Source organism: Oncorhynchus nerka, unplaced genomic scaffold, assembly GCF_034236695.1.
Source record: "Oncorhynchus nerka isolate Pitt River unplaced genomic scaffold, Oner_Uvic_2.0 unplaced_scaffold_1028, whole genome shotgun sequence".
NCBI lineage: Eukaryota > Metazoa > Chordata > Actinopteri > Salmoniformes > Salmonidae > Oncorhynchus > Oncorhynchus nerka.
In genome coordinates, this window is record NW_027040274.1 from 1 (window position 1) to 27,500 (window position 27,500).

General features: G+C 46.5%; 1 protein-coding gene across 1 annotated transcript in view; it reads left to right on the top strand.

Moving 5' to 3' along the window:
- Positions 1–4,471: 4,471 nt before the first annotated feature.
- The window catches only part of LOC135570208 (uncharacterized), a gene marked incomplete at its 5' end in the record, with an annotated part of 75,665 nt that continues 52,636 nt past the window's right edge, over positions 4,472–27,500 (top strand). The window contains 2 exons of the mRNA XM_065016323.1: positions 4,472–4,940; positions 5,005–5,940. Of these exons, the coding sequence (XP_064872395.1) occupies positions 4,472–4,940; positions 5,005–5,940 (1,405 nt within the window). The remainder of the gene's footprint in view (positions 4,941–5,004; positions 5,941–27,500) is intronic.

The window sequence follows — 27,500 nt, forward strand, 5'->3', positions numbered from 1 at the left end:
TAATATATTAGTAATATATTATATATATATGTAATATATTAGAATATAATATATATGTAATATATTAGAATATAATATATATGTAATATATTAGAATATAATATATATGTAATATATTAGAATATAATATATATGTAATATATTAGAATATAATATATATGTAATATATTAGAATATAATATATATGTAATATATTAGAATATAATATATATGTAAGATATTAGAATATAATATATATGTAATATATTAGAATATAATATATATGTAATATATTAGAATATAATATATATGTAATATATTAGAATATAATATATATGTAATATATTAGAATATAATATATATGTAATATATTAGAATATAATATATATGTAAGATATTAGAATATAATATATATGTAAGATATTAGAATATAATATATATGTAATATATTAGAATATAATATATATGTAAGATATTAGAATATAATATATATGTAATATATTAGAATGAGGTGAGACTTGATTGTTTATTTGTGTATTTTCATGTGCTGATGGTCATCTTAATTAAACACCCCTAGAGATGATGTCCACGCCCCGCGGAAATATAATCACATATTTTCATGTGCTGATGGTCATCTTGATTAAACACCCCTAGAGATGATGTCCACGCCCCGCGGAAATATAATCACATATTTTCATGTGCTGATGGTCATCTTAATTAAACACCCCTAGAGATGATGTCCACGCCCCGCGGAAATATAATCACATATTTTCATGTGCTGATGGTCATCTTGATTAAACACCCCTAGAGATGATGTCCACGCCCCGCGGAAATATAATCACATATTTTCATGTGCTGATGGTCATCTTGATTAAACACCCCTAGAGATGATGTCCACGCCCCGCGGAAATATAATCACATTTTGTCAACTACAGATATATTGTTTTTCAATGGACTGCATCTCAAACCACCACATCTGCCTTCCCCGTCTGAGGTGAAAGATTACAGAACTAGAGAGGTGTTTGTCAGACCAGGAGACATCCCATCTGAGGTGAAAGATGACAGAACTAGAGAGGTGTTTATCAGACCAGGAGACATCCCATCTGAGGTGAAAGATTACAGAACTAGAGAGGTGTTTGTCAGACCATGAGACAGCCCATCTGAGGTGAAAGGTGACAGAACTAGAGAGGTGTTTGTCAGACCAGGAGACAGCCCATCTGAGGTGAAAGGTGACAGAACTAGAGAGGTGTTTGTCAGACCGGGAGACAGCCCATCTGAGGTGAAAGGTGACAGAACTAGAGAGGTGTTTGTCAGACCATGAGACAGCCCATCTGAGGTGAAAGATTACAGAACTAGAGAGGTGTTTGTCAGACCATGAGACAGCCCATCTGAGGTGAAAGGTGACAGAACTAGAGAGGTGTTTATCAGACCAGGAGACATCCTATCTGAGGTGAAAGGTGACAGAACTAGAGAGGTGTGTCAGACCAGGAGACAGCCCATCTGAGGTGAAAGGTGACAGAACTAGAGAGGTGTTTGTCAGACCAGGAGACAGCCCATCTGAGGTGAAAGGTGACAGAACTAGAGAGGTGTTTGTCAGACCATGAGACAGCCCATCTGAGGTGAAAGGTTACAGAACTAGAGAGGTGTTTGTCAGACCAGGAGACAGCCCATCTGAGGTGAAAGGTGACAGAGTGGTGTTTATCAGACCACGAGACAGCCCATCTGAGATGAAAGGTGACAGAGTGGTGTTTGTCAGACCAGGAGACAGCCCATCTGAGGTGAAAGGTGACAGAACTAGAGAGGTGTTTGTCAGACCATGAGACAGCCCATCTGAGGTGAAAGGTGACAGAACTAGAGAGGTGTTTGTCAGACCATGAGACAGCCCATCTGAGGTGAAAGGTGACAGAACTAGAGAGGTGTTTGTCAGACCAGGAGACAGCCCATCTGAGGTGAAAGGTGACAGAACTAGAGAGGTGTTTGTCAGACCAGGAGACAGCCCATCTGAGGTGAAAGGTGACAGAACTAGAGAGGTGTTTGTCAGACCAGGAGACAGCCCATCTGAGGTGAAAGGTGACAGAACTAGAGAGGTGTTTGTCAGACCAGGAGACAGCCCATCTGAGGTGAAAGGTGACAGAACTAGAGAGGTGTTTGTCAGACCAGGAGACAGCCCATCTGAGGTGAAAGGTGACAGAGAGGTGTTTGTCAGACCAGGAGACAGCCCATCTGAGGTGAAAGGTGACAGAGAGGTGTTTGTCAGACCAGGAGACAGCCATCAGGTGTTTGTCAGACCAGGAGACAGCCCATCTGAGGTGAAAGGTGACAGAACTAGACAGGTGTTTGTCAGACCAGGAGACAGCCCATCTGAGGTGAAAGGTGTTTGTCAGACCAGGAGACAGCCCATCTGAGGTGAAAGGTGACAGAGAGGTGTTTGTCAGACCAGGAGACAGCCCATCTGAGGTGAAAGGTAACAGAGAGGTGTTTGTCAGACCAGGAGACAGCCCATCTGAGGTGAAAGGTGACAGAGAGGTGTTTGACAGACCAGGAGACAGCCCATCTGAGGTGAAAGGTGACAGAGAGGTGTTTGACAGACCAGGAGACAGCCCATCTGAGATGAAAGGTGACAGAGAGGTGTTTGTCAGACCAGGAGACAGCCCATCTGAGGTGAAAGGTGACAGAGAGGTGTTTGACAGACCAGGAGATAGCCCATCTGAGATGAAAGGTGACAGAGAGGTGTTTGTCAGACCAGGAGACAGCCCATCTGAGGTGAAAGGTGACAGAGAGGTGTTTGACAGACCAGGAGACAGCCCATCTGAGGTGAAAGGTGACAGAGAGGTGTTTGACAGACCAGGAGACAGCCCCGAACATCAGTCTTCTCACGACAAAACGCTGTAGTGTCTGAACAGTTTGTCCTAGAATCTATTATCACCCGTCTGTGGAAAGATGAGACTCTCATGAACATGAACATGAACATTTCGCCCAAATGAAGGTAGCCCGGTACAAGTTTACAAAATGAATGGAAGTACTCTAGTGCCGAATTAAAGGGTTTAAATATGTTTACATTTTTGTTTAAAATAAATCCCTGATCTTTATTATAACTCTCAGATACAGGACTGACACTTCAAAACAAACTTGTTGTAGAATTTTATTTTGACTAACAGTTTTGCCATTTCTGAATCTGTTATTCATCAACTAGGTTAATGATCCATGATATGACCTTCTTAAGACAATTCCATGTGTTCACTTAGAAGACCCTCCCCCCTATGGGTTTATTCATATTATAAATATATTTGGATTTATTTAACACTTTTTTTGGTTACTACATGATTCCATATGTCTTATTTAATCGTTTTGATGGCTTCACTATTATTCTACAATGTAGAAAATAGTTTTTGTTTAAATAAAGAAAAAACCTTGAATGAGTAGGTGTGTCCAACCTTTTTGACTTGTCCTGTACATTATCATGATGTATTCATAATATACTGTTACTTTTTGAGATTTTAAAACAGGCGCCTTCCCAACAAAACAAGGCCAACGTTGTCACGTTCTGACCTTAGTTCCTTTGTGATGTCATTATGGGGTATTGTGATGTCATTATCATGATGTATTAATATTCTGTTGTCACGTTCTGACCTTAGTTCCTTTGTGATGTCATTATGGGGTATTGTGATGTCATTATCATGATGTATTAATATTCTGTTGTCACGTTCTGACCTTAGTTCCTTTGTGATGTCATTGTTTAAGTAGGGTCAGGGGGCGTGAGTTGGGGTGGGAAGTCTATGTTAGTTTTTCTATGATTTGGTATGTCTGTGTTTTGGCCTGGTATGGTTCTCAATCAGAGGCAGCTGTCTATCGTTGTCCCTGATTGAGAACCATACTTAGGCAGCCTGTTTTTCACCCTTGAGTTGTGGGTTGATTATATGTTTTCTGTTGAGTGTTTGTATGTGCGCCAGACAGAACGGTTTCGTTCGTTCGTTCGTTCGTTCGTTCGTTCGTTCGTTCGTTTGTTCGTTCGTTCGTGTTGTTGTTCAGTGGTCTATGACTTTATTAAACATCTGGACACTTTGGTTCTCACCTTCTTCCACCGCCAACAGCCGTCACAAACATTCCTTCAGTAAAGGAGCGCCAACCACGACTGATGGTTTGTGTGGTGGTTCAGTGACGGTAGGTTGGTTTGTAATTGTTCTCTCGTTAATGAATTACAGCAGGGAGCCACTCTGACATCTATTGATCTGGCCTGGAGCCTTATTCCTCATCCCTAAATGACACAGATCACCAGAGCCCAGTCCAGAATGGCACCCTATTACCTATATTCTGCACTACTTTTGACCAGGGCCCTATGGAGAATAGGGTTCCATAAATAGGGACTAGGGGGCCATTTGGGTAAGCCGTCCAGATCTGACTGGTTGAGGGGGTAATGGAGGATGAAGAAGCAATGACTAGTGTGTCAGGCCTGGGTAGGATCCGGCCGGCCGGGCCTCTCTGTATCCCCCAGCCCCCCTACCTTCCCCCTGCCCCCCTACATTCCCCTGCCCCCTACCTTCCCCGGCCCCCTACCTTCCCCCTTCCCCCTACCTTCCCCCGGCACCCCTACAATCCCCCGGCCCCCTACATTCCCCCGGCCCCCCTACATTCCCCCTGCCCCCTACCTTCCCCTGCCCCCTACCTTCCCCGGCCCCCCTACCTTCCCCCTGCCCCTACTACATCCCCCTGGCCCCTACATCCTCCCAGCCCCCTACATCCCCCTGCCCCTCTACATTCCCCCTGCCCACTACATTCCCCCTGCCCCCTACCTTCCCCCTGCCCCCTACCTTCCCCCTGCCCCCTACCTTCCCCCAGCCCCCTACATCCCCCTGCCCCCTACATCCCCCCCAGCCCCTCTACATCCCCCAGCCCCCTACATCCCCCAGCCCCTCTACATCCCCCAGCCCCCTACATCCCCCCAGCCCCCCTACATCACCCCAGCCCCCTCTACATCACCCCAGCCCCCTACATCCCCCGCCCCTCTACATCCCCCCCGCCCCCTAGGTCACATCCCCCGCCCCCTACATCCCCCAGCCCCTCTACATCCCCTGCCCTCTACATCCCCCTGCCCCCTACATCCCCCAGCCCTCTACATCCCCCTGCCCCTCTACATCCCCCTGCCCCCTACATCCCCCTGCCCCCTACATCCCCCCGCCCCTCTACATCCCCCAGCCCCTCTACATCCCCCCAGCCCTCTACATCCCCCTGCCCCCTACATCCCCCTGCCCCTACATCACCCCAGCCCCTCTACATCCCCCTGCCCCCTACATCCCCCTGCCCCTCTACATCACCCCAGCCCTCTACATCCCCCTGCCCCCTACATCACCCCAGCCCTCTACATCCCCCAGCCCCTCTACATCCCCCCCCCTACATTCCCCCCTGCCCCTACATCCCCCCCTGCCCCCTACATCCCCCCAGCCCCTCTACATCCCCACAGCCCCTCTACATCCCCCTGCCCTCCTACATCCCCCTGCCCCCTACATCCCCCAGCCCTCTACATCCCCCCTGCCCCCTACATCCCCCTGCCCCCTACATCCCCCCAGACCCTCTACATCCCCCCCTGCCCCCTACATCCCCCCCCAGCCCTCTACATCCCCCCAGCCCCCCTACATCCCCCCAGCCCCCTACATCCCCCAGCCCCTCTACATCCCCCCAGCCCCCTACATCCCCCTGCCCTCTACATCCCCCCCAGCCCTCTACATCCCCCCAGCCCCTCTACATCCCCCTGCCCCCTACATCCCCCTGCCCTCTACATTCCCCCTGCCCCTCTACATTCCCCCTGCCCCCCTACATCCCCCCTGCCCCCTACATCCCCCAGCCCCTCTACATTCCCCCAGCCCCTCTACATCCCCCTGCCCCCTACATCCCCCTGCCCCCTACATCCCCCCAGCCCTCTACATTCCCCCAGCCCCTCTACCTTCAACCTGCCCTTCTACCTTAGTACATCTTTAGTGTTTCCCTGGTAAAGGTTTAGACTGCCCTTAGAGCATGGTGGCAGGACAGGGTTCACTCCTCTGCTCTGATGACCTTTTCTGTTAAATACTTAATCACTGACAACTGCTTCCATTAATTAGACATTTCCCACCAACTGCCTGGACCTACTGCTACCTCACACACACACACACACACACACACACACACACACACACACACACACACACACACACACACACACACACACACACACACACACACACACACACACACACACACACACACACAGAGAGAGAGAGACAAGAATGCAGGCAGGTACATACACTCACTCTCTTAACTCTTGATTGAAAGAGTATAATGTGAGGCATGTGTTCCTGTGTGATAGTGAGAGAAAAAGAGAGAGGGAGAGAGAGATGATTACACAGCAACAGCAGAATGGTTTGGTCATGATGCCTGAACCACCTGTAGGTTTCATCTATTGATTACTAACAACCCTGACAGTGAGCTGAGGTCCATGGAGACAGGAGGAGTATGGAGAGACATTAAAGCTTTATGGCTAGGGAAGAGAGAGAGGAGAGAGAGAGAGAGGGGCAGAGAGGAGAGAGAGAGAAAGAGAGGGAGAGAGAGACAGGGAGAGAGAGAGGGAGGAGAGAGAGAGAGAGAGAGAGAGAGAGAGAGAGAGAGAGAGAGAGAGAGAGACAGAGAGAAGAGAGAGAGAAATAAAGAGAGAGAAAGAGACAGAGAGTAGAGAGAGGAGAGAGAGAAATAAAGAGCGAGAAAGAGAGAGAGTGAAAGAGGATAAGATTTGTGGGATAAGTAGATGACCAAAGGGAAGGATAGATAGTAGATGACCAAAGGGAAGGATAGATAGTAGATGACCAAAGGGGAGGATAGATAGTAGATGACCAAAGGGGAGGATAGATAGTAGATGACCAAAGGGAAGGATAGATAGTAGATGACCAAAGGGAAGGATAGATAGTAGATAGTAGATGACCAAAGGGAAGGATAGATAGTAGATAGTAGATGACCAAAGGGAAGGATAGATAGTAGATAGTAGATGACCAAAGGGGAGGATAGATAGTAGATGACCAAAGGGGAGGATAGATAGTAGATGACCAAAGGGGAGGATAGATAGTAGATGACCAAAGGGGAGGATAGATAGTAGATGACCAAAGGGGAGGATAGATAGTAGATGACCAAAGGGGAGGATAGATAGTAGATGACCAAAGGGGAGGATAGATAGTAGATGACCAAAGGGGAGGATAGATAGTAGATGACCAAAGGGGAGGATAGATAGTAGATGACCAAAGGGGAGGATAGATAGTAGATAGTAGATGACCAAAGGGGAGGATAGATAGTAGATGACCAAAGGGGAGGATAGATAGTAGATAGTAGATGACCAAAGGGAAGGATAGATAGTAGATGACCAAAGGGAAGGATAGATAGTAGATGACCAAAGGGAAGGATAGATAGTAGATGACCAAAGGGAAGGATATATAGTAGATGACCAAAGGGAAGGATAGATAGTAGATGACCAAAGGGGAGGATAGATAGTAGATGACCAAAGGGAAGGATAGATAGTAGATGACCAAAGGGGAGGATAGATAGTAGATGACCAAAGGGAAGGATAGATAGTAGATGACTAAAGGGGAGGATAGATAGTAGATGACCAAAGGGAAGGATAGATAGTAGATGACCAAAGGGGAGGATAGATAGTAGATGACCAAAGGGGAGGATAGATAGTAGATGACCAAAGGGAAGGATAGATAGTAAATAGTAGATGACCAAAGGGAAGGATAGATAGTAGATGACCAAAGGGAAGGATAGATAGTAGATAGTAGATGACCAAAGGGAAGGATAGATAGTAGATAGTAGATGACCAAAGGGAAGGATAGATAGTAGATAGTAGATGACCAAAGGGAAGGATAGATAGTAGATAGTAGATGACCAAAGGGGAGGATAGATAGTAGATGACCAAAGGGGAGGATAGATAGTAGATGACCAAAGGGGAGGATAGATAGTAGATGACCAAAGGGGAGGATAGATAGTAGATGACCAAAGGGAAGGATAGATAGTAGATGACCAAAGGGAAGGATAGATAGTAGATGACCAAAGGGAAGGATAGATAGTAGATAGTAGATGACCAAAGGGAAGGATAGATAGTAGATAGTAAATGACCAAAGGGAAGGATAGATAGTAGATAGTAGATGACCAAAGGGAAGGATAGATAGTAGATGACCAAAGGGGAGGATAGATAGTAGATAGTAGATGACCAAAGGGAAGGATAGATAGTAGATAGTAGATGACCAAAGGGAAGGATAGATAGTAGATGACCAAAGGGAAGGATAGATAGTAGATGACCAAAGGGGAGGATAGATAGTAGATAGTAGATGACCAAAGGGAAGGATAGATAGTAGATGACCAAAGGGGAGGATAGATAGTAGATGACCAAAGGGGAGGATAGATAGTAGATAGTAGATGACCAAAGGGAAGGATAGATAGTAGATGACCAAAGGGAAGGATAGATAGTAGATGACCAAAGGGGAGGATAGATAGTAGATGACCAAAGGGAAGGATAGATAGTAGATGACCAAAGGGAAGGATAGATAGTAGATGACCAAAGGGAAGGATAGATAGTAGATGACCAAAGGGGAGGATAGATAGTAGATGACCAAAGGGAAGGATAGATAGTAGATGACCAAAGGGAAGGATAGATAGTAGATAGTAGATGACCAAAGGGAAGGATATATAGTAGATGACCAAAGGGGAGGATAGATAGTAGATAGTAGATGACCAAAGGGAAGGATAGATAGTAGATGACCAAAGGGAAGGATAGATAGTAGATAGTAGATGACCAAAGGGAAGGATAGATAGTAGATGACCAAAGGGAAGGATAGATAGTAGATAGTAGATGACCAAAGGGGAGGATATATAGTAGATGACCAAAGGGGAGGATAGATAGTAGATAGTAGATGACCAAAGGGAAGGATAGATAGTAGATGACCAAAGGGGAGGATAGATAGTAGATGACCAAAGGGGAGGATAGATAGTAGATGACCAAAGGGGAGGATAGATAGTAGATGACCAAAGGGAAGGATAGATAGTAGATGACCAAAGGGGAGGATAGATAGTAGATGACCAAAGGGAAGGATAGATAGTAGATGACTAAAGGGGAGGATAGATAGTAGATGACCAAAGGGAAGGATAGATAGTAGATGACCAAAGGGGAGGATAGATAGTAGATGACCAAAGGGGAGGATAGATAGTAGATGACCAAAGGGAAGGATAGATAGTAGATAGTAGATGACCAAAGGGAAGGATAGATAGTAGATGACCAAAGGGAAGGATAGATAGTAGATAGTAGATGACCAAAGGGAAGGATAGATAGTAGATAGTAGATGACCAAAGGGAAGGATAGATAGTAGATAGTAGATGACCAAAGGGAAGGATAGATAGTAGATAGTAGATGACCAAAGGGGAGGATAGATAGTAGATGACCAAAGGGGAGGATAGATAGTAGATGACCAAAGGGGAGGATAGATAGTAGATGACCAAAGGGAAGGATAGATAGTAGATGACCAAAGGGAAGGATAGATAGTAGATGACCAAAGGGAAGGATAGATAGTAGATGACCAAAGGGAAGGATAGATAGTAGATAGTAGATGACCAAAGGGAAGGATAGATAGTAGATAGTAGATGACCAAAGGGAAGGATAGATAGTAGATGACCAAAGGGGAGGATAGATAGTAGATGACCAAAGGGAAGGATAGATAGTAGATGACCAAAGGGAAGGATAGATAGTAGATGACCAAAGGGAAGGATAGATAGTAGATAGTAGATGACCAAAGGGAAGGATAGATAGTAGATGACCAAAGGGGAGGATAGATAGTAGATAGTAGATGACCAAAGGGAAGGATAGATAGTAGATAGTAGATGACCAAAGGGAAGGATAGATAGTAGATGACCAAAGGGAAGGATAGATAGTAGATGACCAAAGGGGAGGATAGATAGTAGATAGTAGATGACCAAAGGGAAGGATAGATAGTAGATGACCAAAGGGGAGGATAGATAGTAGATGACCAAAGGGGAGGATAGATAGTAGATAGTAGATGACCAAAGGGAAGGATAGATAGTAGATGACCAAAGGGAAGGATAGATAGTAGATGACCAAAGGGGAGGATAGATAGTAGATGACCAAAGGGAAGGATAGATAGTAGATGACCAAAGGGAAGGATAGATAGTAGATGACCAAAGGGAAGGATAGATAGTAGATGACCAAAGGGGAGGATAGATAGTAGATGACCAAAGGGAAGGATAGATAGTAGATGACCAAAGGGAAGGATAGATAGTAGATAGTAGATGACCAAAGGGAAGGATATATAGTAGATGACCAAAGGGGAGGATAGATAGTAGATAGTAGATGACCAAAGGGAAGGATAGATAGTAGATGACCAAAGGGAAGGATAGATAGTAGATAGTAGATGACCAAAGGGAAGGATAGATAGTAGATGACCAAATGGAAGGATAGATAGTAGATAGTAGATGACCAAAGGGGAGGATAGATAGTAGATGACCAAAGGGGAGGATAGATAGTAGATAGTAGATGACCAAAGGGGAGGATATATAGTAGATGACCAAAGGGAGGGATAGATAGTAGATAGTAGATGACCAAAGGGGAGGATATATAGTAGATGACCAAAGGGGAGGATAGATAGTAGATAGTAGATGACCAAAGGGGAGGATAGATAGTAGATAGTAGATGACCAAAGGGAAGGATATATAGTAGATGACCAAAGGGGAGGATAGATAGTAGATGACCAAAGGGGAGGATAGATAGTAGATGACCAAAGGGGAGGATAGATAGTAGATGACCAAAGGGAAGGATAGATAGTAGATGACCAAAGGGGAGGATAGATAATAGATAGTAGATGACCAAAGGGGAGGATAGATAGTAGATGACCAAAGGGAAGGATATATAGTAGATAGTAGATGACCAAAGGGGAGGATAGATAGTAGATGACCAAAGGGGAGGATATATAGTAGATGACCAAAGGGGAGGATAGATAGTAGATGACCAAAGGGGAGGATAGATAGTAGATGACCAAAGGGAAGGATAGATAGTAGATGACCAAAGGGAAGGATAGATAGTAGATAGTAGATGACCAAAGGGAAGGATAGATAGTAGATGACCAAAGGGGAGGATAGATAGTAGATAGTAGATGACCAAAGGGGAGGATATATAGTAGATGACCAAAGGGGAGGATAGATAGTAGATGACCAAAGGGAAGGATAGATAGTAGATAGTAGATGACCAAAGGGGAGGATAGATAGTAGATGACCAAAGGGAAGGATAGATAGTAGATAGTAGATGACCAAAGGGAAGGATATATAGTAGATGACCAAAGGGGAGGATAGATAGTAGATAGTAGATGACCAAAGGGAAGGATAGATAGTAGATAGTAGATGACCAAAGGGGAGGATAGATAGTAGATGACCAAAGGGGAGGATAGATAGTAGATGACCAAAGGGGAGGATAGATAGTAGATGACCAAAGGGAAGGATATATAGTAGATGACCAAAGGGAAGGATAGATAGTAGATAGTAGATGACCAAAGGGGAGGATAGATAGTAGATAGTAGATGACCAAAGGGAAGGATATATAGTAGATGACCAAAGGGGAGGATAGATAGTAGATGACCAAAGGGGAGGATAGATAGTAGATGACCAAAGGGAAGGATAGATAGTAGATAGTAGATGACCAAAGGGAAGGATATATAGTAGATGACCAAAGGGAAGGATATATAGTAGATGACCAAAGGGGAGGATAGATAGTAGATGACCAAAGGGGAGGATATATAGTAGATGACCAAAGGGGAGGATAGATAGTAGATGACCAAAGGGAAGGATATATAGTAGATGACCAAAGGGAAGGATATATAGTAGATGACCAAAGGGGAGGATAGATAGTAGATGACCAAAGGGAAGGATAGATAGTAGATGACCAAAGGGGAGGATAGATAGTAGATGACCAAAGGGAAGGATAGATAGTAGATAGTAGATGACCAAAGGGAAGGATATATAGTAGATGACCAAAGGGGAGGATATATAGTAGATGACCAAAGGGGAGGATAGATAGTAGATGACCAAAGGGGAGGATAGATAGTAGATGACCAAAGGGGAGGATAGATAGTAGATGACCAAAGGGGAGGATAGATAGTAGATGACCAAAGGGGAGGATAGATAGTAGATGACCAAAGGGTGAGGATAGATAGTAGATGACCAAAGGGGAGGATAGATAGTAGATGACCAAAGGGGAGGATAGATAGTAAATGACCAAAGGGGAGGATAGATAGTAGATGACCAAAGGGGAGGATAGATAGTAGATGACCAAAGGGGAGGATAGATAGTAGATGACCAAAGGGGAGGATAGATAGTAGATGACCAAAGGGGAGGATAGATAGTAGATGACCAAAGGGAAGGATATATAGTAGATGACCAAAGGGGAGGATAGATAGTAGATGACCAAAGGGGAGGATAGATAATAGATAGTAGATGACCAAAGGGAAGGATAGATAGTAGATGACCAAAGGGAAGGATAGATAGTAGATAGTAGATGACCAAAGGGGAGGATAGATACTAGATGACCAAAGGGGAGGATAGATAGTAGATAGTAGATGACCAAAGGGGAGGATATATAGTAGATGACCAAAGGGAAGGATAGATAGTAGATAGTAGATGACCAAATGGGAGGATATATAGTAGATGACCAAAGGGGAGGATAGATAGTAGATGACCAAAGGGAAGGATAGATAGTAGATAGTAGATGACCAAAGGGGAGGATAGATAGTAGATGACCAAAGGGAAGGATAGATAGTAGATGACCAAAGGGGAGGATAGATAGTAGATGACCAAAGGGGAGGATAGATAGTAGATGACCAAAGGGGAGGATAGATAGTAGATGACCAAAGGGAAGGATATATAGTAGATGACCAAAGGGAAGGATAGATAGTAGATAGTAGATGACCAAAGGGGAGGATAGATAGTAGATGACCAAAGGGGAGGATAGATAGTAGATGACCAAAGGGAAGGATAGATAGTAGATAGTAGATGACCAAAGGGGAGGATAGATAGTAGATGACCAAAGGGAAGGATAGATAGTAGATAGTAGATGACCAAAGGGAAGGATATATAGTAGATGACCAAAGGGGAGGATAGATAGTAGATAGTAGATGACCAAAGGGAAGGATAGATAGTAGATAGTAGATGACCAAAGGGGAGGATAGATAGTAGATGACCAAAGGGGAGGATAGATAGTAGATGACCAAAGGGGAGGATAGATAGTAGATGACCAAAGGGAAGGATATATAGTAGATGACCAAAGGGAAGGATAGATAGTAGATAGTAGATGACCAAAGGGGAGGATAGATAGTAGATAGTAGATGACCAAAGGGAAGGATATATAGTAGATGACCAAAGGGGAGGATAGATAGTAGATGACCAAAGGGGAGGATAGATAGTAGATGACCAAAGGGAAGGATAGATAGTAGATAGTAGATGACCAAAGGGAAGGATATATAGTAGATGACCAAAGGGAAGGATATATAGTAGATGACCAAAGGGGAGGATAGATAGTAGATGACCAAAGGGGAGGATATATAGTAGATGACCAAAGGGGAGGATAGATAGTAGATGACCAAAGGGGAGGATAGATAGTAGATGACCAAAGGGAAGGATTGATAGTAGATGACCAAAGGCGAGGATAGATAGTAGATGACCAAAGGGAAGGATATATAGTAGATGACCAAAGGGGAGGATATATAGTAGATGACCAAAGGGAAGGATATATAGTAGATGACCAAAGGGGAGGATAGATAGTAGATGACCAAAGGGGAGGATATATAGTAGATGACCAAAGGGGGGGATATATAGTAGATGACCAAAGGGGAGGATAGATAGTAGATGACCAAAGGGGAGAATATATAGTAGATGACCAAAGGGGAGGATATATATTAGATGACCAAAGGGAAGGATATATAGTAGATGACCAAAGGGGAGGATAGATAGTAGATGACCAAAGGGGAGGATAGATAGTAGATGACCAAAGGGGAGGATAGATAGTAGATGACCAAAGGGGAGGATAGATAGTAGATGACCAAAGGGGAGGATAGATAGTAGATGACCAAAGGGGAGGATAGATAGTAGATGACCAAAGGGAAGGATAGATAGTAGATGACCAAAGGGGAGGATAGATAGTAGATGACCAAAGGGGAGGATAGATAGTAGATGACCAAAGGGGAGGATAGATAGTAGATAACCAAAGGGGAGGATAGATAGTAGATGACCAAAGGGGAGGATAGATAGTAGATGACCAAAGGGAAGGATATATAGTAGATGACCAAAGGGGAGGATAGATAGTAGATGACCAAAGGGGAGGATATATAGTAGATGACCAAAGGGGAGGATAGATAGTAGATAGTAGATGACCAAAGGGAAGGATATATAGTAGATGACCAAAGGGAAGGATATATAGTAGATGACCAAAGGGGAGGATAGATAGTAGATGACCAAAGGGGAGGATATATAGTAGATGACCAAAGGGGAGGATAGATAGTAGATGACCAAAGGGGAGGATAGATAGTAGATGACCAAAGGGGAGGATAGATAGTAGATGACCAAAGGGGACCAAAGGGGATGATAGATAGTAGATGACCAAAGGGGAGGATAGATAGTAGATGACCAAAGGGGAGGATAGATAATAGATAGTAGATGACCAAAGGGAAGGATAGATAGTAGATGACCAAAGGGAAGGATAGATAGTAGATAGTAGATGACCAAAGGGGAGGATAGATAGTAGATGACCAAAGGGGAGGATAGATAGTAGATAGTAGATGACCAAAGGGGAGGATATATAGTAGATGACCAAAGGGAAGGATAGATAGTAGATAGTAGATGACCAAATGGGAGGATATATAGTAGATGACCAAAGGGGAGGATAGATAGTAGATGACCAAAGGGAAGGATAGATAGTAGATAGTAGATGACCAAAGGGGAGGATAGATAGTAGATGACCAAAGGGAAGGATAGATAGTAGATAGTAGATGACCAAAGGGAAGGATATATAGTAGATGACCAAAGGGGAGGATAGATAGTAGATAGTAGATGACCAAAGGGATGGATAGATAGTAGATAGTAGATGACCAAAGGGGAGGATAGATAGTAGATGACCAAAGGGGAGGATAGATAGTAGATGACCAAAGGGGAGGATAGATAGTAGATGACCAAAGGGAAGGATATATAGTAGATGACCAAAGGGAAGGATAGATAGTAGATAGTAGATGACCAAAGGGGAGGATAGATAGTAGATAGTAGATGACCAAAGGGAAGGATATATAGTAGATGACCAAAGGGGAGGATAGATAGTAGATGACCAAAGGGGAGGATAGATAGTAGATGACCAAAGGGAAGGATAGATAGTAGATAGTAGATGACCAAAGGGAAGGATATATAGTAGATGACCAAAGGGAAGGATATATAGTAGATGACCAAAGGGGAGGATAGATAGTAGATGACCAAAGGGGAGGATATATAGTAGATGACCAAAGGGGAGGATAGATAGTAGATGACCAAAGGGGAGGATAGATAGTAGATGACCAAAGGGAAGGATAGATAGTAGATGACCAAAGGGAGGATAGATAGTAGATGACCAAAGGGAAGGATATATAGTAGATGACCAAAGGGGAGGATATATAGTAGATGACCAAAGGGAAGGATATATAGTAGATGACCAAAGGGGAGGATAGATAGTAGATGACCAAAGGGGAGGATATATAGTAGATGACCAAAGGGAGGATATATAGTAGATGACCAAAGGGGAGGATAGATAGTAGATGACCAAAGGGGAGGATATATAGTAGATGACCAAAGGGGAGGATATATAGTAGATGACCAAAGGGAAGGATATATAGTAGATGACCAAAGGGGAGGATAGATAGTAGATGACCAAAGGGGAGGATAGATAGTAGATGACCAAAGGGGAGGATAGATAGTAGATGACCAAAGGGGAGGATAGATAGTAGATGACCAAAGGGGAGGATAGATAGTAGATGACCAAAGGGGAGGATAGATAGTAGATGACCAAAGGGGAGGATAGATAGTAGATGACCAAAGGGAAGGATAGATAGTAGATGACCAAAGGGGAGGATAGATAGTAGATGACCAAAGGGGAGGATAGATAGTAGATGACCAAAGGGGAGGATAGATAGTAGATGACCAAAGGGAAGGATATATAGTAGATGACCAAAGGGGAGGATAGATAGTAGATGACCAAAGGGGTGGATATATAGTAGATGACCAAAGGGGAGGATAGATAGTAGATAGTAGATGACCAAAGGGGAGGATAGATAGTAGATGACCAAAGGGGAGGATAGATAGTAGATGACCAAAGGGGAGGATAGATAGTAGATGACCAAAGGGGAGGATAGATAGTAGATGACCAAAGGGGAGGATAGATAGTAGATGACCAAAGGGGAGGATAGATAATAGATAGTAGATGACCAAAGGGAAGGATAGATAGTAGATGACCAAAGGGAAGGATAGATAGTAGATAGTAGATGACCAAAGGGGAGGATAGATAGTAGATGACCAAAGGGGAGGATAGATAGTAGATAGTAGATGCCCAAAGGGGAGGATATATAGTAGATGACCAAAGGGAAGGATAGATAGTAGATAGTAGATGACCAAATGGGAGGATATATAGTAGATGACCAAAGGGGAGGATAGATAGTAGATGACCAAAGGGAAGGATAGATAGTAGATAGTAGATGACCAAAGGGAAGGATATATAGTAGATGACCAAAGGGGAGGATAGATAGTAGATAGTAGATGACCAAAGGGAAGGATAGATAGTAGATAGTAGATGACCAAAGGGGAGGATAAATAGTAGATGACCAAAGGGGAGGATAGATAGTAGATGACCAAAGGGGAGGATAGATAGTAGATGACCAAAGGGAAGGATATATAGTAGATGACCAAAGGGAAGGATAGATAGTAGATAGTAGATGACCAAAGGGGAGGATAGATAGTAGATAGTAGATGACCAAAGGGAAGGATATATAGTAGATGACCAAAGGGGAGGATAGATAGTAGATGACCAAAGGGGAGGATAGATAGTAGATGACCAAAGGGAAGGATAGATAGTAGATAGTAGATGACCAAAGGGAAGGATATATAGTAGATGACCAAAGGGAAGGATATATAGTAGATGACCAAAGGGGAGGATAGATAGTAGATGACCAAAGGGGAGGATATATAGTAGATGACCAAAGGGGAGGATAGATAGTAGATGACCAAAGGGGAGGATAGATAGTAGATGACCAAAGGGAAGGATAGATAGTAGATGACCAAAGGGGAGGATAGATAGTAGATGACCAAAGGGAAGGATATATAGTAGATGACCAAAGGGGAGGATATATAGTAGATGACCAAAGGGAAGGATATATAGTAGATGACCAAAGGGGAGGATAGATAGTAGATGACCAAAGGGGAGGATATATAGTAGATGACCAAAGGGGAGGATATATAGTAGATGACCAAAGGGGAGGATAGATAGTAGATGACCAAAGGGGAGGATATATAGTAGATGACCAAAGGGGAGGATATATAGTAGATGACCAAAGGGAAGGATATATAGTAGATGACCAAAGGGGAGGATAGATAGTAGATGACCAAAGGGGAGGATAGATAGTAGATGACCAAAGGGGAGGATAGATAGTAGATGACCAAAGGGGAGGATAGATAGTAGATGACCAAAGGGGAGGATAGATAGTAGATGACCAAAGGGAGGATAGATAGTAGATGACCAAAGGGGAGGATAGATAGTAGATGACCAAAGGGAAGGATAGATAGTAGATGACCAAAGGGGAGGATAGATAGTAGATGACCAAAGGAAGGATATATAGTAGATGACCAAAGGGGAGGATATATAGTAGATGACCAAAGGAAGGATATATAGTAGATGACCAAAGGGGAGGATAGATAGTAGATGACCAAAGGGGAGGATATATAGTAGATGACCAAAGGGGAGGATAGATAGTAGATGACCAAAGGGGAGGATAGATAGTAGATGACCAAAGGGGAGGATATATAGTAGATGACCAAAGGGAAGGATATATAGTAGATGACCAAAGGGGAGGATAGATAGTAGATGACCAAAGGGGAGGATAGATAGTAGATGACCAAAGGGGAGGATAGATAGTAGATGACCAAAGGGGAGGATAGATAGTAGATGACCAAAGGGGAGGATATATAGTAGATGACCAAAGGGGAGGATAGATAGTAGATGACCAAAGGGGATGATATATAGTAGATGACCAAAGGGGAGGATAGATAGTAGATGACCAAAGGGGAGGATAGATAGTAGATGACCAAAGGGGAGGATAGATAGTAGATGACCAAAGGGGAGGATAGATAGTAGATGACCAAAGGGAAGGATATATAGTAGATGACCAAAGGGGAGGATAGATAGTAGATAGTAGATGACCAAAGGGGAGGATAGATAGTAGATAGTAGATGACCAAAGGGAAGGATAGATAGTAGATGACCAAAGGGAAGGATAGATAGTAGATAGTAGATGACCAAAGGGGAGGATAGATAGTAGATGACCAAAGGGGAGGATAGATAGTAGATGACCAAAGGGGAGGATAGATAGTAGATGACCAAAGGGGAGGATATATAGTAGATGCCCAAAGGGGAGGATAGATAGTAGATAGTAGATGACCAAAGGGGAGGATAGATAGTAGATGACCAAAGGGGAGGATAGATAGTAGATGACCAAAGGGGAGGATATATAGTAGATGACCAAAGGGGAGGATAGATAGTAGATGACCAAAGGGAAGGATAGATAGTAGATGACCAAAGGGGAGGATATATAGTAGATGACCAAAGGGGAGGATAGATAGTAGATGACCAAAGGGGAGGATAGATAGTAGATGACCAAAGGGGAGGATAGATAGTAGATGACCAAAGGGGAGGATATATAGTAGATGACCAAAGGGGAGGATAGATAGTAGATGACCAAAGGGGAGGATAGATAGTAGATGACCAAAGGGGAGGATAGATAGTAGATGACCAAAGGGGAGGATAGATAGTAGATGACCAAAGGGGAGGATAGATAGTAGATGACCAAAGGGGAGGATAGATAGTAGATGACCAAAGGGAAGGATAGATAGTAGATGACCAAAGGGGAGGATAGATAGTAGATGACCAAAGGGGAGGATAGATAGTAGATGACCAAAGAGGAGGATAGATAGTAGATGACCAAAGGGGAGGATAGATAGTAGATGACCAAAGGGGAGGATAGATAGTAGATAGTAGATGACCAAAGGGGAGGATAGATAGTAGATAGTAGATGACCAAAGGGGAGGATAGATAGTAGATGACCAAAGGGGAGGATAGATAGTAGATAGTAGATGACCAAAGGGAAGGATAGATAGTAGATAGTAGATGACCAAAAGGGGAGGATAGATAGTAGATGACCAAAGGGGGGAGGATATAGATAGTAGATGACCAAAGGGGGAAGATAGTAGATAGTAGATGACCAAAGGGGAGGATAGATAGTAGATGACCAAAGGGGAGGATATATAGTAGATGCCCAAAGGGGAGGATAGATAGTAGATAGTAGATGACCAAAGGGGGGGAGGATAGATAGTAGATGACCAAAGGGAGGATAGATAGTAGATGACCAAAGGGGAGGATATATAGTAGATGACCAAAGGGGAGGATAGATAGTAGATGACCAAAGGGAAGGATAGATAGTAGATGACCAAAGGGAGGATATATAGTAGATGACCAAAGGGGAGGATAGATAGTAGATGACCAAAGGGGAGGATAGATAGTAGATGACCAAAGGGGAGGATAGATAGTAGATGACCAAAGGGGAGGATATATAGTAGATGACCAAAGGGGAGGATAGATAGTAGATGACCAAAGGGGAGGATAGATAGTAGATGACCAAAGGGGAGGATAGATAGTAGATGACCAAAGGGGAGGATAGATAGTAGATGACCAAAGGGGAGGATAGATAGTAGATGACCAAAGGGGAGGATAGATAGTAGATGACCAAAGGGAAGGATAGATAGTAGATGACCAAAGGGGAGGATAGATAGTAGATGACCAAAGGGGAGGATAGATAGTAGATGACCAAAGAGGAGGATAGATAGTAGATGACCAAAGGGGAGGATAGATAGTAGATGACCAAAGGGGAGGATAGATAGTAGATAGTAGATGACCAAAGGGGAGGATAGATAGTAGATAGTAGATGACCAAAGGGGAGGATAGATAGTAGATGACCAAAGGGGAGGATAGATAGTAGATAGTAGATGACCAAAGGGAAGGATAGATAGTAGATAGTAGATGACCAAAGGGGAGGATAGATAGTAGATGACCAAAGGGGAGGATATATAGTAGATGACCAAAGGGGAAGATAGATAGTAGATGACCAAAGGGGAGGATAGATAGTAGATGACCAAAGGGGAGGATAGATAGTAGATGACCAAAGGGGAGGATAGATAGTAGATGACCAAAGGGGAGGATAGATAGTAGATGACCAAAGGGGAGGATAGGGATCAATGCTGAAAGGTAGAAAAAATATATTAAAAAAAAAAAAAAATTATAAAAATATTTGGCCAGTCACTGTGTTATTCAGTCGGGCAGAGCTACACAGGGAGGATGTGAGGTCATAAATCTACACATGGAGGATATGAGGTCATAAAGCTACACAGGAAGGATATGAGGTCATAAATCTACACAGGGAGGATGTGAGGTCATAAATCCATGTTTTATTGGAGCTGCTCCTGATTATGAGGATGTAAGTCAGGGAAGACTGAGACACACAGGAAGCTGTCACTTGAGGGACACCTCCTCCTAATCTTCCTCTCCTCCTCCTCTCCTCTCCTCCTCCTAATCTTCCTCTCCTCCTCCTTCTCCTCTCCTCATTCTTCTCCTCCTCTTCTCCTCCTCCTCTTCTCCTCTCTTCTCCTCCTCATCTTCTCCTCCTCTTCTCCTCCTCCTCTTCTCCTCTTCTCCTCCCCCTCTTCCCTCCTCCTCCTCTTCTCCTCCTCTTCTTCTCCTCTCTTCTCCTCCTCCTCTTCTCCTCTTCTCCTCTTCTCCTCTTCTCCTCTCCTCCTCTTCTCCTCCTCCTCTTCTCCTCTTCTCCTCTTCTCCTCTCTTCTCCTCCTCATCTTCTCCTCCTCTTCTCCTCTCCTCCTCTTCTCCTCCCCTCTTCCCTCCTCCTCCTCTTCTCCTCTTCTCCTCCTCCTCTTCTCCTCCCTCCTCTTCTCCTCTTCTCCTCCTCCTCTTCTCCTCCTCCTCTTCTCCTCTTCTCCTCTCTTCTCCTCCTCCTCTTCTCCTCCTCCTCTTCTCCTCTTCTCCTCCTCCCCTCTTCCCTCCTCCTCCTCTTCTCCTCTCTTCTCCTCCTCTTCTCCTCCTCCTCCTCTTCTCCTCCTCCTCCTCTTCTCCTCCTCCTCTTCTCCTCTTCTCCTCCTCCTCCTCTCCCTCCTCCTCTTCTCCTCTTCTCCTCCCCCTCTTCCCTCTCCCCCTCCTCCTCTTCTCCTCCTCCTCTTCTCCTCTTCTCCTCCTCATCTTCTCCTCCTCTTCTCCTCCTCCTCTTCTCCTCTTCTCCTCCCCCTCTTCCCTCCTCCTCCTCTTCTCCTCCTCCTCTTCTCCTCTTCTCCTCCTCCTCTTCCCTCCTCTTCTTCTCCTCCTCATCTTCTCCTCCTCCTCTTCTCCTCCTCCTCTTCCCTCCTCTTCTCCTCCTCTCCTCTCCTCTCCTCCTCCTCTTCCCTCCTCCTCTTCTCCTCTCCTTGATTTTACCTTGTATTTTAATTTATTCTTCTCTTTCAGCAGGTCCATCAGCAGGGTCAGTGGTGGTGATGGAGGCAGGAGGTCCATCAGCAGGGTCAGTGGTGGTGATGGAGGCAGCAGGTCCATCAGCAGGGTCAGTGGTGGTGATGGAGGCAGGAGGTCCATCAGCAGGGTCAGTGGTGGTGATGGAGGCAGCAGGTCCATCAGCAGGGTCAGTGGTGGTGGTGGAGGCAGGAGGTCCATCAGCAGGGTCAGTGGTGGTGGTGGAGGCAGCAGGTCCATCAGCAGGGTCAGTGGTGGTGGTGGAGGCAGGAGGTCCATCAGCAGGGTCAGTGGTGATGGAGGCAGGAGGTCCATCAGCAGGGTCAGTGGTGGTGATGGAGGCAGGAGGTCCATCAGCAGGGTCAGTGGTGGTGATGGAGGCAGGAGGTCCATCAGCAGGGTCAGTGGTGATGGAGGCAGGAGGCAGCAGGTCCATCAGCAGGGTCAGTGGTGGTGATGGAGGCAGGAGGTCCATCAGCAGGGTCAGTGGTGGTGGTGGAGGCAGGAGGTCCATCAGCAGGGTCAGTGGTGGTGGTGGAGGCAGGAGGCAGGAGGCAGCAGGTCCATCAGCAGGGTCAGTGGTGGTGATGGAGGCAGCAGGTCCATCAGCAGGGTCAGTGGTGGTGGTGGAGGCAGGAGGTCCATCAGCAGGGTCAGTGGTGGTGATGGGGGCAGCAGGTCCATCAGCATGGTCAGTGGTGGTGATGGAGGCAGCAGATCCATCAGCAGGGTCAGTGGTGGTGATAGGGGCAGCAGGTCCATCAGCAGGGTCAGTGGTGGTGATGGAGGCAGGAGGTCCATCAGCAGGGTCAGTGGTGGTGATGGAGGCGGGAGGTCCATCAGCAGGGTCAGTGGTGGTGATGGAGGCAGGAGATCCATCAGCAGGGTCAGTGGTGGTGATGGAGGCAGGAGGTCCATCAGCAGGGTCAGTGGTGGTGATGGAGGCAGGAGGTCCATCAGCAGGGTCAGTGGTGGTGGTGGAGGCAGGAGGTCCATCAGCAGGGTCAGTGGTGGTGGTGGAGGCAGGAGGTCCATCAGCAGGGTCAGTGGTGGTGGTGGAGGCAGGAGGTCCATCAGCAGGGTTAGTGGTGGTGATGGAGGCAGGAGGCAGCAGGTCCATCAGCAGGGTCAGTGGTGGTGATGGAGGTAAGAGGTCCATCAGCAGGGTCAGTGGTGGTGATGGAGGCAGGAGGTCCATCAGCAGGGTCAGTGGTGGTGATGGAGGCAGGAGGTCCATCAGCAGGGTCAGTGGTGGTGATGGAGGCAGGAGGTCCATCAGCAGGGTCAGTGGTGGTGGTGGAGGCAGCAGGTCCATCAGCAGGGTCAGTGGTGGTGATGGAGGCAGGAGGTCCATCAGCAGGGTCAGTGGTGGTGATGGGGGCAGCAGGTCCATCAGCAGGGTCAGTGGTGGTGGTGATGGAGGCAGGAGGTCCATCAGCAGGGTCAGTGGTGGTGATGGATGCAGGAGGTCCATCAGCAGGGTCAGTGGTGGTGATGGAGGCAAGAGGTCCAACTGCAGGGTCAGTGGTGGTGGTGGAGGCAGGAGGTCCATCAGCAGGGTCAGTGGTGGTGAGGGAGGCAGGAGGTCCATCAGCAGGGTCAGTGGTGGTGATGGAGGCAGCAGGTCCATCAGCAGGGTCAGTGGTGGTTATGGAGGCAGGAGGTCCATCAGCAGGGTCAGTGGTGGTGATGGAGGCAGGAGGCATCAGGTCCATCAGCAGGGTCAGTGGTGATGGAGGCAGGAGGCAGCAGGTCCATCAGCAGGGTCAGTGGTGGTGATGGAGGCAGGAGGTCCATCAGCAGGGTCAGTGGTGGTGATGGAGGCAGGAGGCATCAGGTCCATCAGCAGGGTCAGTGGTGATGGAGGCAGGAGGCAGCAGGTCCATCAGCAGGGTCAGTGGTGGTGGTGGAGGCAGCAGGTCCATCAGCAGGGTCAGTGGTGACGATGGGGGCAGCAGGTCCATCAGCAGGGTCAGTGGTGGTGATGGAGGCAGCAGGTCCATCAGCAGGGTCAGTGGTGGTGGTGATGGAGGCAGGAGGCAGAAGGTCCATCAGCAGGGTCAGTGGTGGTGATGGAGGCAGGAGGTCCATCAGCAGGGTCAGTGGTGGTGGTGGAGGCAGGAGGTCCATCAGCAGGGTCAGTGGTGGTGATGGAGGCAGGAGGTCCATCAGCAGGGTCAGTGGTGGTGATGGAGGCAGGAGGCAGCAGGTCCATCAGCAGGGTCAGTGGTGGTGATGGAGGCAAGAGGTCCATCAGCAGGGTCAGTGGTGGTGATGGAGGCAGGAGGTCCATCAGCAGGGTCAGTGGTGGTGATGGAGGCAGGAGGTCCATCAGCAGGGTCAGTGGTGGTGATGGAGGCAGGAGGTCCATCAGCAGGGTCAGTGGTGGTGATGGAGGCAGGAGGTCCATCAGCAGGGTCAGTGGTGGTGGTGGAGGCAGCAGGTCCATCAGCAGGGTCAGTGGTGGTGATGGAGGCAGGAGGTCCATCAGCAGGGTCAGTGGTGGTGATGGGGGCAGCAGGTCCATTAGCAGGGTCAGTGGTGGTGGTGATGGAGGCAGGAGGTCCATCAGCAGGGTCAGTGGTGGTGATGGATGCAGGAGGTCCATCAGCAGGGTCAGTGGTGGTGGTGGAGGCAGGAGGTCCATCAGCAGGGTCAGTGGTGGTGATGCAGGCAGGAGGTCCATCAGCAGGGTTAGTGGTGGTGATGGAGGCAGCAGGTCCATCAGCAGGGTCAGTGGTGGTGATGGAGGCAGGAGGTCCATCAGCAGGGTCAGTGGTGGTGATGGAGGCAGGAGGCATCAGGTCCATCAGCAGGGTCAGTGGTGATGGAGGCAGGAGGCAGCAGGTCCATCAGCAGGGTCAGTGGTGGTGATGGAGGCAGGAGGTCCATCAGCAGGGTCAGTGGTGGTGATGGAGGCAAGAGGTCCATCAGCAGGGTTAGTGGTGGTGATGGAGGCAGCAGGTCCATCAGCAGGGTCAGTGGTGGTGATGGAGGCAGGAGGTCCATCAGCAGGGTCAGTGGTGGTGATGGAGGCAGGAGGCATCAGGTCCATCAGCAGGGTCAGTGGTGATGGAGGCAGGAGGCAGCAGGTCCATCAGCAGGGTCAGTGGTGGTGGTGGTGGAGGCAGCAGGTCCATCAGCAGGGTCAGTGGTGACGATGGGGGCAGCAGGTCCATCAGCAGGGTCAGTGGTGGTGATGGAGGCAGCAGGTCCATCAGCAGGGTCAGTGGTGGTGGTGATGGAGGCAGGAGGCAGAAGGTCCATCAGCAGGGTCAGTGGTGGTGATGGAGGCAGGAGGTCCATCAGCAGGGTCAGTGGTGGTGATGGAGGCAGGAGGTCCATCAGCAGGGTCAGTGGTGATGGAGGCAGGAGGCAGCAGGTCCATCAGCAGGGTCAGTGGTGACGATGGAGGCAGCAGGTCCATCAGCAGGGTCAGTGGTGGTGATGGAGGCAGCAGGTCCATCAGCAGGGTCAGTGGTGACGATGGAGGTGGAGGCAGCAGTGAGGTGTGGTTTTATTACACTACAGACTGTCTCAGCCTCATCCCCAGCCCAGGCACACCAACCAACCAACCAGGCTGTCAGCCAGGCTGGGGGAAGCTTTGCTCCAAGGCCCCAGGACCAGATGAGTCCCCTCTGCAGTAGTGTAGAGTATCCCCTCCACCTAGCCTCTCCTCTCCTCCCTCCATCTCTCCACGGAGCCCGCTGGGACCAGAGGGGGATTATTATGGTAATAGTATCACCTTGCTACCCTTCACACACACACACACACACACACACACACACACACACACACACACACACACACACACTGTGGCAATCTGTTTGGGAGGGATGGAGGGAAGGAGGGAGGGAGGGAGGGAGGGAGGGATGGAGGGAGGGAGGGATGGAGGGAGGGAGGAGAGGGAGGGATGGAGGGAGGGAGGGAGGAAGGAAGGAAGGAAGGAAGGAAGGAAGGAAGGAAGGAAGGAAGGAAGGAAGGAAGGAAGGAAGGAAGGAAGGGAAGGAAGGAAGGAAGGACGGGGAGGGAGGGAGGGAGGGAGGGAGGGAGGGATGGAGGGAGGGAGGGGGGAGGGGAGGGAGGGAGGGAGGGAGGAAGGAAGGAAGGAAGGAAGGAAGGAAGGAAGGAAGGAAGGAAGGAAGGAAGGAAGGAAGGAAGGAAGGAAGGAAGGAAGGACGGGGGAGGGAGGGAGGGAGGGAGGGAGGGAGGGAGGGAGGGAGGGAGGGTGGGAGGGCGGGCGGGCAGGAAGGAAGGAAGCAAGGGAAGGAAAGGAGGGAGTAGAGGGAGGACGAGTGTGACATACATAGATCACATTAAAACGTGATTAAAATGTGTGTGTGGGACCAGGGATAAAATGCTAAACTTGTTATGAACACCTTATATCAAGTCCCGTCAGAACGGCAGACATAAATCTCTATTTCTCCTCTCCTTTATTTGTATTTTATTAACGGCCTCTCGTATTACACTGGTCATATCTCAGGAAGGGCCTGTGGCCCATTGTGCATAAATAGGACTGGAAAATGACTTTCCATCTCTGATGTCTCATATTCATGGCCGTCCATATCGTAGCAGGGACACGTTCATGTCATAAGACATCTGGTGGAATGCAAACAGGGTAACAGGAAGTAAAACAGCAAGGTTTTCACTCTGGACTTCCTGTGTCGTTGTCTGGCTCTATAACGGGTCACTTTTACCAAACACAAACCATCCACTCTAAGCCGGTTTCATGGACACAGAATAAACCTAATCCACAACTACAAAAAAAACACAGCATTTCTTTTTAGTCCCGGGGCTAGGTATGATCTGGTATAATCTGGTATGATCTGGTATGATCTGGTATAATCTGGTATGATCTGGTATAATCTGGTATGATCTGGTATGATCTGGTATGATCTGGTATAATCTGGTATGATCTGGTATAATCTGGTATGATCTGGTATAATCTGGTATAATCTGGTATGATCTGGTATGATCTGGTATGATCTGGTATAATCTGGTATAATCTGGTATGATCTGGTATTATCTGGTATGATCTGGTATTATCTGGTATGATCTGGTATTATCTGGTATGATCTGGTATAATCTGGTATAATCTGGTATGATCTGGTATTATCTGGTATGATCTGGTATGATCTGGTATGATCTGGTATAATCTGGTATAATCTGGTATGATCTGGTATTATCTGGTATGATCTGGTATTATCTGGTATGATCTGGTATAATCTGGTATATTCTGGTATAATCTGGTATGATCTGGTATAATCTGGTATATTCTGGTATAATCTGGTATATTCTGGTATGATCTGGTATAATCTGGTATATTCTGGTATGATCTGTGTCTGGGAAACCATCCCCTTTGTTCTCCAACAGTTCAACAGACACGACGAATCTGCCAGAGACACAAAACGATAAAACAAGTCTAATGTCATGTGACAGATTATTATCCCAGTCTCTTCCTGTTGAGCCCTTTGGGAGGAAATGACCTGCGAAGGACTGGGCCAACATACATTACATACAACATACATACAACATACATACAACAATTACATACAACAATTACATACAACATACATACAACAATTACATACAACATACAACATACATACAACAATTACATACAACATACAACATACAACATACAACATACATACAACAATTACATA